General features: G+C 24.8%; 2 protein-coding genes across 3 annotated transcripts; one reads left to right on the forward strand and one right to left on the reverse strand.

Moving 5' to 3' along the window:
* The first annotated feature begins 539 nt into the window (after positions 1-539).
* On the forward strand, positions 540-9177 carry LOC105428242 (insulin-degrading enzyme-like). Its single transcript, XM_011640424.3, has 15 exons — positions 540-1187; positions 1701-2073; positions 2388-2581; positions 2684-2880; positions 3272-3556; positions 4161-4496; positions 5078-5211; positions 5309-5450; positions 5831-5944; positions 6021-6141; positions 6345-6557; positions 6949-7235; positions 7671-7880; positions 8363-8486; positions 8590-9177. The coding sequence occupies exons 1-15, from the start codon at positions 1007-1009 to the stop codon at positions 8793-8795; spliced, it is 3117 nt and encodes a 1038-aa protein (XP_011638726.2). The 5' UTR covers positions 540-1006; the 3' UTR covers positions 8796-9177.
* A 2130-nt stretch (positions 9178-11307) lies between these two features.
* On the reverse strand, positions 11308-15085 carry O-fut2 (O-fucosyltransferase 2). Of its 2 annotated transcripts, XM_011640425.3 has the most exons (9): positions 14979-15085; positions 14200-14494; positions 13930-14066; positions 13726-13851; positions 12941-13205; positions 12664-12856; positions 12417-12594; positions 11964-12093; positions 11308-11814 (listed from the first exon to the last, which is right to left on the reverse strand). In XM_011640425.3, exons 2-9 carry the CDS (start codon positions 14340-14342, stop codon positions 11664-11666), a joined length of 1323 nt encoding a protein of 440 aa, XP_011638727.2. In that variant the 5' UTR covers positions 14343-14494; positions 14979-15085; the 3' UTR covers positions 11308-11663. The 2 variants fall into 2 exon arrangements, with proteins under 2 accessions (XP_011638727.2, XP_011638728.2); XM_011640426.3 differs by lacking the exon at positions 14979-15085 and having other exon boundaries at positions 13930-14037; positions 14200-14598.
* Between the last annotated feature and the right edge of the window lie 555 nt (positions 15086-15640).

The raw sequence follows: 15640 nt of genomic DNA on the forward strand, positions 1-15640 counted from the left end.
GAAAATACATAAGGACAAATGAAAAGAAAAAGAATAAAAGAAAAAAAATAAAAAAAGAGGGAAAAGAACAGAGAGCATAATGCGCATTTCTTTCGAAGAGCAAGACTGTTTCATCTCATTCCTCCTTTCTATAATTATACGATCGGTAAGGAAATTCTGATTCATTATAGTTCTCTTTTATTAATGCTATCCTTATCTTTTCAACAGAAACATGCAATCTATTTATATAAATAATCTATTTATATAAGTATTGTAATTATTTGTATATACATATTAGATTAATTGATTTTTTAATATATTGAATTTGTTTTATAATAAAATTTGCATCAGTACCTTTATGTTTGTATCTATTCTCTCATGACATTTTTTGTACACATGTAAAATATACCATTGAAAATTGCGTATTTATCAAACTATATTTTAAAAATAACACAATATTGTTTAAATTACGAGAAACATAGAATGATTTACCATTAAATTACGATTTTTTAGCGATAGTAACTCCAAATTTATCAAAGAGCGATATGACAATTTTTATATTGTCGAGAAATATAATACAAAAATTAATTTATAAATATTTATGTAATTTATAATTACAAATTATTATTATATAATATAATAATTATACGTAATGTATAATTATATGTCATTATTATATATATATTATTTAAATATTATATTTAATATCTGCGTTATTATATATGTAGAAAAGTGAGTAATATAGCACTTTTTTTTAGAAAAAGTACTCGTAATAATTGCAATTTGAATTTAGTGAAACATTAATATTACATTAAATTGATTCAATATAGCCGTTGATTACATATAAATTTAAAGTAATAGTCTGCGTAACACAAACATACGAAATGTTCTAAATAACAGATTGGATTTATATTGTGAGTAAACATATATAACACAATATCGAACATCCTAATCTTCAGTACCGTCGTGTTTCTCTTACAATCTTCATAAAGAAAATTGTCGAAATCACGAGCTTAATACAGTAAAAATGACGACTAAAGATTCACATGTAATACTAGAACAACATGACTTAAATAAAACTAACGATGATCATAAAAGTTACAAAAGTTTAGTGCTCATTAACGAAATGAAAGTGATGTTAATAAATGACCTGAATCTATCAAATTATTGGAATACTACAACCTATTTCGTATTAGATGTTCACGTCGGTAATGTTTCTTACATTATATTTGTATACGTTGAATAATTCTCGTAATTTTATTTATTTTAGCAATTTTTAGGTAAAAATAAAATAAACATATAGAAGAGTTTTATATGCTCTAAATTACATTTTTAAAAATTTGATTTTTTTCCATTTTATTGCGTCTGTCAAATACAAACTGTTTTTAGTACATTTATATAATATCATCTTTATTTAAGTTATTCCTTTGTAAATGTATATAGGCACATAAATTATTTAATAACACATAAATATTTATCTATATTTTATTAATTTAAAAACCAGACTAAAGGAAAAAGCCAATTTAAAGAAAAAAAAAAAAGCAAAGAAACTCTCTAATTTAACAGATTTACATCATCCTCTAACACATTTATTTCTTACAATTGTATAATGCTACAATACTTCTTTTCATACTTACTTAATATGTACATAATTCCAATAAATGATAATTAAATTATAAGTTGTATGGCTACTTAATTAAAAATAAAATATGTTATTATAGGCAATTATTCCGATCCGGATGATTTCACAGGATTGGCGCAATTATGCCAAGAAATGTTAATTTTAGGATCTCAAAAATATCCTCAGTACAAGGAATTCGATTGTTTCATACATAATCATAATGGCAATATATATATAGAAACATTTCCGGATCATAGTATCTATTGTTGGAATATAGAAACAGAGAATACTATTGTTTTTGAAGAAGCGTTAAATCGCTTTGTTCATTTCTTTGTAACACCTCTCTTTAAAAAATCTTGGATCAGAGAAACTATAAACAAGATTAATACAAATGCAAAAGATAACAATATATTACAGGACGATATAATTGATTTCTTTCAAAATTTCGAAAAATATTTATTAAAACCTAATCGGTAAATAAATTGTACACAGTATTCAAATAAATTGATAACAAATTTGATTAATAATAGTGTTTGCTAAATTTATGTTTTGACTGACTCAGTATGCTGATACAATTCGACATTCGATTGACAGCAAAATTTGTCGAATGTAGATCTTCTTTTATTTTTGCTATTCACACGCATCAAATTGTGTAACAAATTTATCAAAGTTTGCTTGATTTGCTCTCATCAATCTGCCATTATGTTTTGCTGATAAATTTGTTATATTCTTGTCAATCTTTCTATCTAATCTATCTAATCAATCTTTCTTCTTATAAAATTTGCAGTAAACATGTTATACAATCGCTGATCAATGAACTTGACGGTAACGACATATCTTCTTATACTTATTCAACAGACGGCTTATGTGAAGACGATGTCTTGAAGAAAATGTCTATGAAAGAGATCAGACTTAAGTTGTTTGACTTTTTTGACAAATATTACTCTGCCAATATCATGACTCTGTCCGTCATTAGTGGTTGTAAGAGACGATAATTCACTTACAATAATAATAAATATAAAATGCATTAGAATTAATAATAATATATAATAGCAATAATCTAATAACTAAATTTTTATTTAGATTCACTACATAAAATAGAAAGCATGATAGTAAAAGAATTCTGTCAGATACGAAATAAAGAAATTAAACTAACGAAAAATTATGATGATCCATTTAAAAATCAATTATGCACTAAATGGTATTTACTAGATCTCGAAATATTGCATTTAACACTCTCATTTCCTTTACCCTATTTGACAGATGATTGTATGACTAAGGTAATAAAATTCCTTTTAGCGAAATATGATATTTTTTATAAATATCACATTTAATTATATTATCATATTTATGTTTGATGTTTTTTTAATAATGTTTATTTAAAATTTTAAAAAAGTTTTTATATTATTAATTGTCTTCTATTTATTTTATAATTATTCTCTTTCCGTTATCTTCATGTTTATTTTTTTCTTTTCTTCTTTTCAAAGTAAAACAAATATTAATTGGAAACAATCAATTTCTATATTGAATGTAAAACAAGGAAAAGATTACATTATTAAAATAGACAAACACAGAAATTTCAAAATAATTCTAAAAATTGTTCTATTTATGATATTTTAATATGGATCATTTCCATAATGACTCATTTTTACCACTTATCTGTTAATGTAGGCTGTAAAGTTTATTAGTTATATTCTGGAATATAAAGGTCCCAATTCGCTATTAAAAACATTAAAAGATAAATATTCTATTAGATTAGCAAGAAATATAACAACTTATAATTATGAAGCAGCTACATGCCTCAATTTTTTCCACGTCCATATCGCTATAACGTCAGAAGGATGTTCCAAAATCACCGAAATCATTACATTGTTTTTTCAATACATTAAGACGTTCAAAAAGATGTATCTATTATCAGAATGCGGGCAATTACATCTGAGGAAAATACTGCAAAATGTAATTAATAAAAAAAATATTTATTTAATATAAAGATTTATATAAAACTTTCAATGAATCGTCATATTATTGGCTATTTCTCATAATTATAGAATAGAATAAAGATAAAATGCTTCATTAATTGTTATTGAAAAAGATAATTCTTACATATGCATGTCTTCAAGTCATTTTTCTTAAATCTTTATGCATGAAATAACAAAAAACTTTTTTTCTCATTTTCTTTGTATTAATCTTTTTGTGTTTATAATTCATTTGAAACTAATTATTATTAAAAATTTCATTCTATATAAACAATGAACAAATATCAATCCACATGTGCGATCAAACACACAGGCACGTGTATATTAAATATCACTTTCATATTTAATACCACTTTTCTAAAAAAACTAGCTAACTATTAAATTTGTTATCTTTTTTTATTAATTCTTTTCTACAACAAAACAACTTATGCTAATTGTAATACAATTTAGTGGGTATTATAGTACAATAAATTAATTGTATAGAGTATTGACAGAGTATTATATATAAATTTATATGTAATTTACATATGTATAATACATATAAATCCATATGCATAAGTACTTACAAACTTCTACATTTGCAGATGTGTAAATACAAAATATTTGAAGAAGAAGAAATGTATGTTACTCTACTGTCTGTAAAAATGGCTAAACGTTTACACAAATATCCAGTAAAAACTATTTTACGCACACAAAATTCTGGAGATTTCCAAAGTATTGTGTCCATAATTCAAGAGATACTAAATGACTACATTTCGCCACAGAATATTAAAATTTTCCTAGTAGTAGACGAAGATAGCATGCATAAAAGTGATTCAATATCAGAATGTACAGTTAGTGGAATATCTAAGGATTTAATTGATAAATGGATGCAATCGTATACAGAATTATCTGAGTTAATGTCTTGGCCAAATAACGGAGTAATTTTTTTTTAATATTAATATTTAAACGCATTAAAATTGTCTGTTGTTTTATAATTTTGATGTTATTATAAAAAGGTAGCTAAATATTTTCTTTTTAATAACTAAATAAAATGTTCTTTCATCTAAGTATGCAGAAATGTAAAAAAAGATATAAAAAATTAATCGAAGATGAATGAATCTTTTATCATATAAAATCGGAATACGTATTTTTGAAACAAACACACACACACACACACACACACACACACACACACACACACATTTTAAACAGTGAATATTAGTAATAATTATATTAAACTTTAAAGAATTTGAATAATTCTTTGTTGTATATTATTAAATCTTATATTATTCCAATGTTTAATTGCAATTAGAATAAATTGGAAAAACAACCCTTCTAAATTATAAAAAAAAAATATTATCCAATTTTTAACTTTTAATATTTCAATATTTCCGGAAAACGATATTTTGATATTAATATAACAAATTCATATTATTTATTTTTCGATTTACTTAAAAGCAAAAAAAATGTTCTTTGCAATTATATCATCATAGATGCTAATGACAAAAATATTTTGCAGCCATCATTATTGTACGAAAAACTTCCTGAAATTATAGAGGACACACCGTTTGTAAGACTTTGGCATATGCATGAAATAATTCCGGAAATGGATAGAGTTGTACCACAATCGAAGATGTTCTTTCATTTTACCAGGTACGTGCAACAATCATGAACATTTTATATTTCTGTGAAAACGAATATGTATTATTATAGATAATTAATCATAATTTTCTGTTATTTTGATTTGTAGTCCATATGTTTCTGACACTCCTTTAAATAGTATTTTAAATATTATATTTGCTAAATTGATTAAAAGTTTTATCAAGGAAAATGTATATTTCCCGGACAATTCATTGAAATGGAAGCTTAAAAATACTAGCTATGGAATATTGGTAAGTAAAATAAAAATAACAATATTAATATTACATAAAATTGTAATATTATGTATCCTTATACAAGTTATAACTATTCATTGTTAAGTTAATTATTTATAGATACATAATACAATAATATATTCAAATTATCTACGAAACGAAAATTGTATTTTACTTTTCTCTAAATGGATAAATTTTATTCGCAAAAAGACTTTTGAAATTCGAACTTTTATTTATTTAAAAGCAAAATATTCTCCATATTTTTTAATAGTTATTTACTTATTACTATATTCTCTGCTTGTAACTATATTTATTTAATAAATATATATTACAAAAAGTTTATAGAAAAATGAATAATTAAAAAAATTATTTACTATTTTATATAATTATTTTTTTAGCTTGAAGTATTTTGCAATATTACTTTGGAAAATCATAAATTATTATCAAGGACAATTTCTAAAATATTAAATGTAAAGCTGTATTCGAAGAAATTCGAACTTTTAAAACATAATGTATGTACAAAGAAAACATAGATCTAATTAGTAAATAAATTAAATCAGAAAATCATTTATTAAAAGTATGTTACAGATTGACAAAAACTTAAAATCTTTCGTATCGTCACGACCAATGGAACAAGCATTTCATTATCTTTCGTGTCTATTAACGGAGAAAATATGGACGTATGACGAAATATTGAGAGCAAGTACTTGTAAGAACGTTAAAAGTTAAATTATTATTGCATGATATTGTTTTTTTTATAGAAAAATATTCTTTCATTAAATTTTTTTAAAACATATTACGTATACATTAAACCATATGTTTAAATGAAAATATTTAGATTATGATTTAATTTGATTTAATAGAATACCAAACTTATTATAATTGTATCACCATTTTTTTAAAATTATATAGATGTAACTATTAATGAAATCCAAAAATTTAAACGAATCTTTATTCGTAAGATGCATGTCGAATGCCTAATATACGGTGATATGAGTAAAGAAGAAGCCTTAAGTATAATTAGAAAACTAGAAATCGATATAATAGCTGCGAATAATAATGAGATTCCAACAATAAGCATGGAAGAAGAAATGATACCACAACGAGAAATCAAATTGGAAGAGAGTAAGTAAACATGAAACATATAAAGTTAACTTATAATTTTAACAAATTAATTTTAAAATTAATATCAATTTGATAGCATTACATAAACGTAAAAAATATTAAAACTCTTTTTAATCTTTAGAATTAGAATCTAAAATTTTTTCAGCTTAAATACTATTAAAACTAATATTGAAAATAATACATACAAATGTAAGGTTTGACATATATTATGTGACGATAATTAAATACTAAAAAGTTAGAAAAGAATAATATACATTTATAATTACAACATTATATTGTATATGATAAAATTTTTGTTACAAAAATTTTGATTTTGATTGAATATATATTTAATTCAATAAAGATCAAAATCATCAATAATTCAATCTATAACGATACAATGTATCCGCAGGTGTGCTATTCGAAATAAAAAATGAATTCTACGATATCTCATGTGTACAAGTATATTATCAACTTGGCCCAGAAACGATGATACTAAATTTAAAATTAGATCTTTTGTATCCTATATTATCAAAATATTGTTCAGTGTACTTTCAAAAATTTAAACAAATGGTCAGCAGAGTGTGTGTGAAACGACGTAAAGTAGGTGGTATGCAAGGCATAATTATCGCAGTTGAAGGTTCCATGAATCCAAATGTTATTCAGCATCATATCCAACAATTAGTATCTTATATGTCGGTAATTATAAAGCGATCTGCATTAATAATATTTGGAGCAATTTGTTATTAACTATGCAAATAATAATTTTATAAACAATAATTTAAGCCATATATGCTATCTATGATATTTAAAACAACAAAAATATAGATAGCATAGATAGCATTATATCATAAACGACAGATAGTCTTAGCGTCGAATAATTTTTCTTTTCGTTTTGTTTAAATATATGTAAATTCAAGATAAATGCTTTATCTTAAATTATGTGTCGCTAAATTAATGAATTTGTAACTCAACTAGCTTACTCAAAGCAAATATTATTGAGAGAGAGAGAGAGAGAGATATATTATGTAATACTCTTCTTTCTCTCTCTTTCTGCATTTCATTTTTTTTATTATTCGAGAAATATAACTTTAATGTGCTATTAACTTTTTAAATCGATTATTATAATTCCAGCATTATATTCGTGATATTTGTGAAACGGATTATGAGAAGTACAAGACGAAGTTAATTATAGATAAATATTCGAAGATATTAAATTTAGATAAAGCAGCTAATATAATTTGGGAAGAGATTGTTACTGAGAAATATGGTTTTGATAGAGCAGAAGTTGAAAAATCATATGTAAGACAAATTACAAAGTATGATTTGATTATGTTTTACGAGGTAATAATATTTTTTTTTTCGCACTGTTTCTTTTTATTTGTATTGCCCATTGTAATCCGTAATAATATTAAAAGAAATTAATTATTAAATAAGAAACAAAATATAAAATAGTACATAATGTTTTGACGTTGAGTTTTTGAGAAAAATAATTTTTAAGATTAAAAAATTAATAGCATCTCTGTTTCCGCTTCTTTCCTATGAAATTCAATTAATGAAATTCACCTTAATTGCATTTTGTATCATATATAACTATATTAAAGAAAATAAAAACAAATTTAATGTATCATTTATGAAACAATATAAATTGTAAGAAATATTACACTTAAACGATACTAAAAATCTTTTGATATCGCTTTCACTTTTTTTGAGTGATATGCACTCTTATGTTTGTATGTAAATGCTTTCCAATAGAGAGATTAAGCTAATTGTTTTTCTTAATTGCAAAATGGATTAATTATGTTTCTTTATTTATAATTTTGTAGGAATTTATATGTGACAAAAAGACTATATTGTCAGTGCATGTATTGTCTAAACATGAAGACAAATTAAGTACTGCAAATATATCAAAGACAAAAAAATCTTTCACTGAGAAGAGCGAATCATCAGGTAACAAATTCATCAAATATATATTCGGGATATGTGGCAATATTTATAAATCATGAATTATTAATATATCATCAGTTATTAATATATTCAATCCACTATACAGATAACAAACTTTCTGAATCAGTAATTTCTATATTGAAAAAACATAACATCTCCAAAGCACCCGTTAAGAAAATCGACAACATTGTAATGTTTAAACAAACTTGTAATTATCATAAACAGAAGCCGTTAATTTCTACATTTCGTACAAAAAGCAAACTTCCATGTCGAAAAATATACGAAATCGACATTTCTAGCGAATTTGAATAACCCAAACAAGTTAACAAATAAGTTTGTTCTTAATATAAAGTAAATCTTTATATCAATTTTAATTGATTATAAACATTTATTTGTGTCTTAAGATACACTGGAATATGGCATAGTATCATGTTAAGATTGTAATTCGTTGACCGAACTAAATGTATTAATTTCATTTTATCATTAATATGAATAACATATAAGTAATGAAAGATAATATGATATAATACAATCCAGTCTGGCAGGTATAATTACATAAATACTTACATAATATTAACAATTATTATTATTAAATTAATATTTTTATTATAGACTTACACAGAGAGACTGCGCTTCCAAATGTAATTGCTGATACAATATATTAAACAATAACAATATATTAAAAAACAAAAAATGCATCTATTTCTCAGAGTGCCTTGAAATAATTTTGAGAAATAATTTCGAGATGATAAAAATAATAGACAGTAAGAAAATTCAATCACTCACACTACACCATTAATGCACATTAAAAACTTACATATGAAATATATAAATGCATGACATAATGTAATTTCGTTGATAATGAAATCATTAATATATATTTTGCTAAATAAGATGATAAACTCATGTTTTACTATTTATGTAACTATTTAGAATGTTTATGTTCTTTTATATTCAATAAGTTCATGTATAGTAGCATTTAGTGTGTACTAACCTAGTGTGGATGACCGAACTCGCTATAAAAATAAGAGAGAAAAAAAGGATAATGTGCATCATCTTTAAAAGCAAAACAGATTATTTTGCCTTTATTCTTTTTTTCATTATGAAATAAATAATATTAAGAATTGGTTAAGAAAAGTATTTGACTCATTTTGTCTTCGCTTATTAATACTGACTTCATGCTTTCAATTGGAGCGCGTCTGTGTAATACTTATATATTCATATACATATATTAGAAAACAATTTTTAGCATACAAAATTCATGTTTAAATTCTCAACAAAATTATAAATACAAATAGATATTTTTATTATTATAGATAGTTTTATATGTATCTACTTTATATGTATTTACTTTCATGACTTCTATTTCTATTTTCTATTTTTGTGTACATATGTAATATATACTTGGCGAAATTTATGCATTTATCAACTTTTCATGTTTTGGTGAAGAATAACATAGAGTTATTTAAATGCAAAAAACATGAAACAGTTTGAACGCGACTGGACGACTTTTGGTTACAACTAATTTACAATTAATAAATAAGTAAATAAGTTAATAAGTAATATGTTAAGCAATTAATAATATTATATACAATTACTAACATAGTATTGTATATAATCAATAAATAAGCAGTTAACATATAACATATATTAAATTATTATTAATAATAATTTAATAAGGCTAAATTAATATTATATAATATAATAATTATAAAATTATTAAATAAGAGCTGTGTATTGTAAAATATATTTATAATAATATATTATATTATATTACTTATATTGTAGTTTTTATATTTAATATTTTATAGAGAGAATATTACTCGAACGAGTACCATTTAAATATCAAAAATAAATAAACAAAGTGTAAATAAAACCGTGTAAGGCCGACAAACGAGAAATAAAATCGCATACAAAATAATTAAAAATACATAATGAATTAATACACATAATGAATTAATATAAAGTATGAATTTATATAAAATAAAAGTAAAAAGATCTAAATTTGTCAAGTTCATAGAAATCACATTTTCGTTACATATAATAAAAAGTTTTTTTAAACGCAAAGTAGAAATGATATGACATAACACGTTATAAAGGTTGCAAATACATCGTTAAATAAAATAAAATGTCAAAAATAAATTTATCATTTTTCCACTTGCAAATAATTTTGATATTTCTCTTATAAGAAAGAATTATTATAAATTTTATAGTTTAAATTTAACATAACAAACTTACCATTTAATTATTTTTAAATATAAATATTTAACATAAAAATAAAAACTTTTAATATTTATATTTAGAAATAATCGAAATAATAAATTTGTTATAATTAATTTAAATTATAAAATTTTTTTCAAAATAATCCGCAAAATAATCCGAATAAATTACATATTTATTCTTAAGATCCAATCGTAATAATCTTCGTTATTAAGATTTGTACAATATTCACATTATTGCATAAACATGAAAAGTATAATAACTTTTATTATTAGAGAAAAATTATACGCCAATACTATGAATTAATCAATAATATGAACCTAAAATTCTGATAATATACGAATAGATATACGAATAGATATACGAATTCAGCTAGCAATTCAGCAAACATCGTATGCCGCTGGCTTAAAAGAAGATTCAGAATATGAATCTATATTCGAGAGTTCTATGAATTGATTCTCGATTCATAGATCATTCTAGGAATAGGAATTGCAATAAATAATTGATGCATCGTCAAAAAAGCATCGATTCTCGACGCATCGAATCAAGAATCGACATCCCTAATAAAAGGCATAGATTTCTTTTTTTAGATATATAAATTAAATCAAAATAAAATCATATTTATTAAAAATGTATTACAGTATATTAAAAATTTTTAATCATTACGACCAATGGAACAAGCTTTCTATTGCCTTACCTATCTATTAAAAGAAAAAGTGTGAACATATGACAAAGTATTGAGAGCAAACACTTGTAAGTATGTTAAAAAGTTAAATTATCATTGCATTAATTTCTTTTATAGCAAACATTCCTTCTTTAAATTTTTTTAACATGTATTATATGGAATTATGCAAATACAAAATTATTTTAATGCATAATGAATTTTAAATTTTTTGTTTCTAATGAAACAATCGTAAAAAAATTTATAAATTATAAATTTTATGTTACCAAAACAGCATATTACCAGACAATTGACCAAAATCCATCTACTTTGCAATTTTGATTAGTCTTACATAATTTATTAAATGTAGTTTCAGATGAAAAACCAATAATCTCTCTGTCTTCTTGTATTCTGAATGTAAATGTTGACTCATGTGTTCCAATGAAATATCTAATTAAAATAAAAAAGGATTATATGAAAAAGATCCTTGTATTGTTACAAGCTGTATATTTCAAACATTTATTAAAAGAATAGTTTGTGTACTTAACATCTTATTATCAATTTTATCTTATAATCAATTGTTATATAAATATTCTTACCTGGCATAGGAACAGATTATCTGATCAATAATCGCGACTCCACCATCTTTAAATTTATTTATCACATAATTAGATGGTACAAACTTCATGACTTTGTATTGAGGTAAATATGACTTGAGTTCTTCAAACTCTGAAAATTATTATTTAAATATTATTTAATTTTTCCTCATGTCTTTTCAATCATAACTTCAATATCAAAAGTTTTCTTTAGTAATATTAAAAAATATTATTATAATATTTTAACATTAAGTATTTGAATAACAAGGAATTAATTTTAATTTTCTCAAATTAAAATTTTCTTATAAAATAACATTCCTTGTGAAGTAATCTCAAGGAAATGATTTTACTTAAAATATTATTTTCTTTCCTTTTGAAATCGATTTTAAATTTATCAACTGTTTTAAAATTTATGAAATATTATAAAATATTCAAATATATATAAGTTGAAGATACCATTTTGCTCTGCATCTGTTGCAACAAACAATAGGCTTAATCCTAACTTATCCATATTTTTTTGTAATTGCAAGGCAGTATCCATTATTGTCGGCACTGATGCCTTGTGAGCTATGACAAAATCACGTCTCCTAAGATGAACCGCCAGATACGGTCCGCCTTTTGCATTTCGCCGAGACTAAAAATTAAAATTAAGATTAGAATTATAATTTATTAATATATTATAATATAAATCAACAATATACACTTTTTCTTCAATCCAATTTATGGGTCGTTTCGTATTAGCATCTTCATTTGTAAAATTCAAAAAAGTTTTCCTGTAATTTTCTGCAATATCATAAAGTTCAAAATTATAACGCATACTGCGTCGAGCCCTCCAGTATTCTCTAGATCCATATTCATCATGTAAAGCTATCTCCATGTGATCAAACATTACGGATCTATATAAAAATCTCTGATAAGATTCTTAAAAAAGGAAATTTTAGGAAGTTAAAGTCTTTAAAAAATATCCTAAATATTTTTACCTGTATTGCGTTGGCATGAGATTTTGAGAGAGATCATATGCCATGCCATGGAACTTGAGACACTTCACATCTCGAACAGTAATATTATAATAGCCCCAGAATGGACCACTATACAAATGTTGTCCCAGTTTATGATATCGTAAAGAGTCATGATCACAGTCCACCAGTTCATTCTTATCCTCAAATTTACCTGTCTTGAACATTTCCTCATCATTTTGAAGAATGTATAGACGATCAAGTTGTATCTCTCTGCCTTGTGAGTACTCTAAAATCAAGCTGTTATACAGTCAGGTAAATCATTTATCAAATTCTCATAATGTTAAAAATAAAAAAGAGTTAATAAACTTAAATACCATACAGAACATTGTTTTTATATTTAAGCAATTTAGAACAAATTTTTTTATAACCACAGATTATTCAAATTGTATCTTCTAAATTATTGAGAGTAATAAAGTGTGAACTTTAGAAAAATTAAATTTCCTCTACTATTCTTATCTCTATGATGAAGCAGAATATTCTGTATTTGGTGGTATTTTAAGCATTATTTTTTAAATATCTGCAAATATTTATTAATATTTAAAATATTTTAAATTTCACTCTAACTAAACTCTAACTAAACTAAAAATTGTAAATAATTTACATTCATGTAATACTCTTTTATCTTATTTTACACTTTGACTTTAAAGAATATCGATATATGATTAAGAACTATTCTATATATATTTGAATTGCATAAATATGTGATTCCCAATTATTTTGAAATTAATAAAAGTAGAAAAGTGTACCTTCCATAAATTTATACATCTCAATAACTGGTATATATTGTTGTAAACTTGTAATATCAAAAAAGGTACTCCAAGGTAGACGCTCCTGAGATCCTATATTTTTACTTTGCCAATGATATAATTTACCTAGAATAGATCAGAAGGTATAAATAATTACCTACGAATTCTATATTTTGTGAAGTACATCTTTAGTTCATATATTACCCCATGGTGGTAAAACTAGTTGCCATTGAAACTCTTTATCCTTTTCGATCAGTCTTTTTAGGAAAACAGCGACACGAATGTATACATCTCTCCTCAGATTAAAGCCTTCTGCGGGATTCACATCGTAAAGAATATAACTGTTTAAAAAAAATCCATAAATTTTTCATTTTTGCTCGGAAAAGAGAAGTATAAAAATAAATGAATAATAAGCGTTTCTGTTCAACTCAATTAATCAAATAGATGTACAATTTGTAAAATTTAATTCCTGACCGTTTTCCAGTGAAGCGGTTTTGAGCGGAGCCTGTTTCCACATCCTTGGTACATTCGTTGGATATTTCACAAAAACCGGACTCGTTGCCGTTTGTGATGCAAGCAGTTAAAATGATGGTGCAAAAAATCTTCAGGATTGACATCTCTGACTTGTAAATCTATTCGTTTCATAAAATTTCCAACGAACGCTCGTTTATATCTCGCGCTGTAAATAACCTCCAACTCATCGACTTGTGCTGACTGCAGGACTATCTGTTAGTTGATTTCTTGCACCGTTCATTTTTTCTCTTTTTTCCTTCATGTTAGAAAGAAAAAAAAAAGAGATAAAGTATGTAAAAAAAAATTGAGCTAAACAATCGGGTGACACCCGTTTGACTACGTCCTGATTGACCACTAGCCACTCACAGAAGCCAGCACCTAGAATTTTTCCACTGTTCAAGTGCTGTGAGTGGCTAGTGGTCAATCGGGACGTGGTCAAACGGGTGTCATCCAACAAACCACGCGATGCAATTTTCGATTGGTCCTTCGAATTAACTGCAAGAAAATTTTAAATAATATTATAACATATATATATATATATATATATATATATATATATATATAAGTTACAAAACTATTTCGTCTTAAGAAATAACAGAAAATATTTTATATAAAATAACGAAAGCAGAATGTTTCATTATTAATTAATTTAAAATATTTTTATGTATCACAGTTAGATTAAGAATCACTAATTACAATATGACAGTCACGTGAGAAGCCGAATATATTCAAGAACTTACGAAAATAATCGAAGTCAGACGTGCCCCCCTTACCGCAAATATCAGTTATCCTCGTATTAAGGCTCGGTCTATGGGCCTCTTTCATCAATTTTCGGTTAAGTTAACCAATGGTTAACCCGCAGGAGTGCCAACTGTAATTCAATGCTCAGAAAGTAGTGTGTGTGTTTTTTACCTAATATTCTTTTCGTGGGGATCAATCATGTAACTTTTCCCCTAGGGCGGAAATGTGAAAAGTAAAAAGTTTCACGTGAACTTACGATCATGTACGATTTTGCGGGATCATGTAACTCTCTCAAACGTGAAAATGTGAAATTTTTCACGTGAATTTTTTCGCCATGTACCTTGGCGGAAAAGCGGAAATCTAGGGAATTAATAAATATGCTTTGGAATTAGAGAAGATTAGGGCTGCGTTAGGATTAAGTATACGTAGTACATATACAATTGGTTATTAAAAGATGTATATAATACTGTACCAATAAAATAATTTTCATTAGCTATAAAATCTATGAAAACTATATTTCATGATTTCACTTTCCACGCATCCAAGCTACATACAATCGCTGTACGTGAAAAGTTTCATGTGAAATGTCAAGGTGTGAAAAATGAAAAGTGAAAAATTTCACGTTTCACGGGGGTCAATCGAGTTACATGATTGACTCCCT

This window comes from Pogonomyrmex barbatus, unplaced genomic scaffold (genome assembly GCF_055798465.1).
Source record: "Pogonomyrmex barbatus isolate J1 unplaced genomic scaffold, ASM5579846v1 scaffold12, whole genome shotgun sequence".
NCBI classification, from domain to species: domain Eukaryota; kingdom Metazoa; phylum Arthropoda; class Insecta; order Hymenoptera; family Formicidae; genus Pogonomyrmex; species Pogonomyrmex barbatus.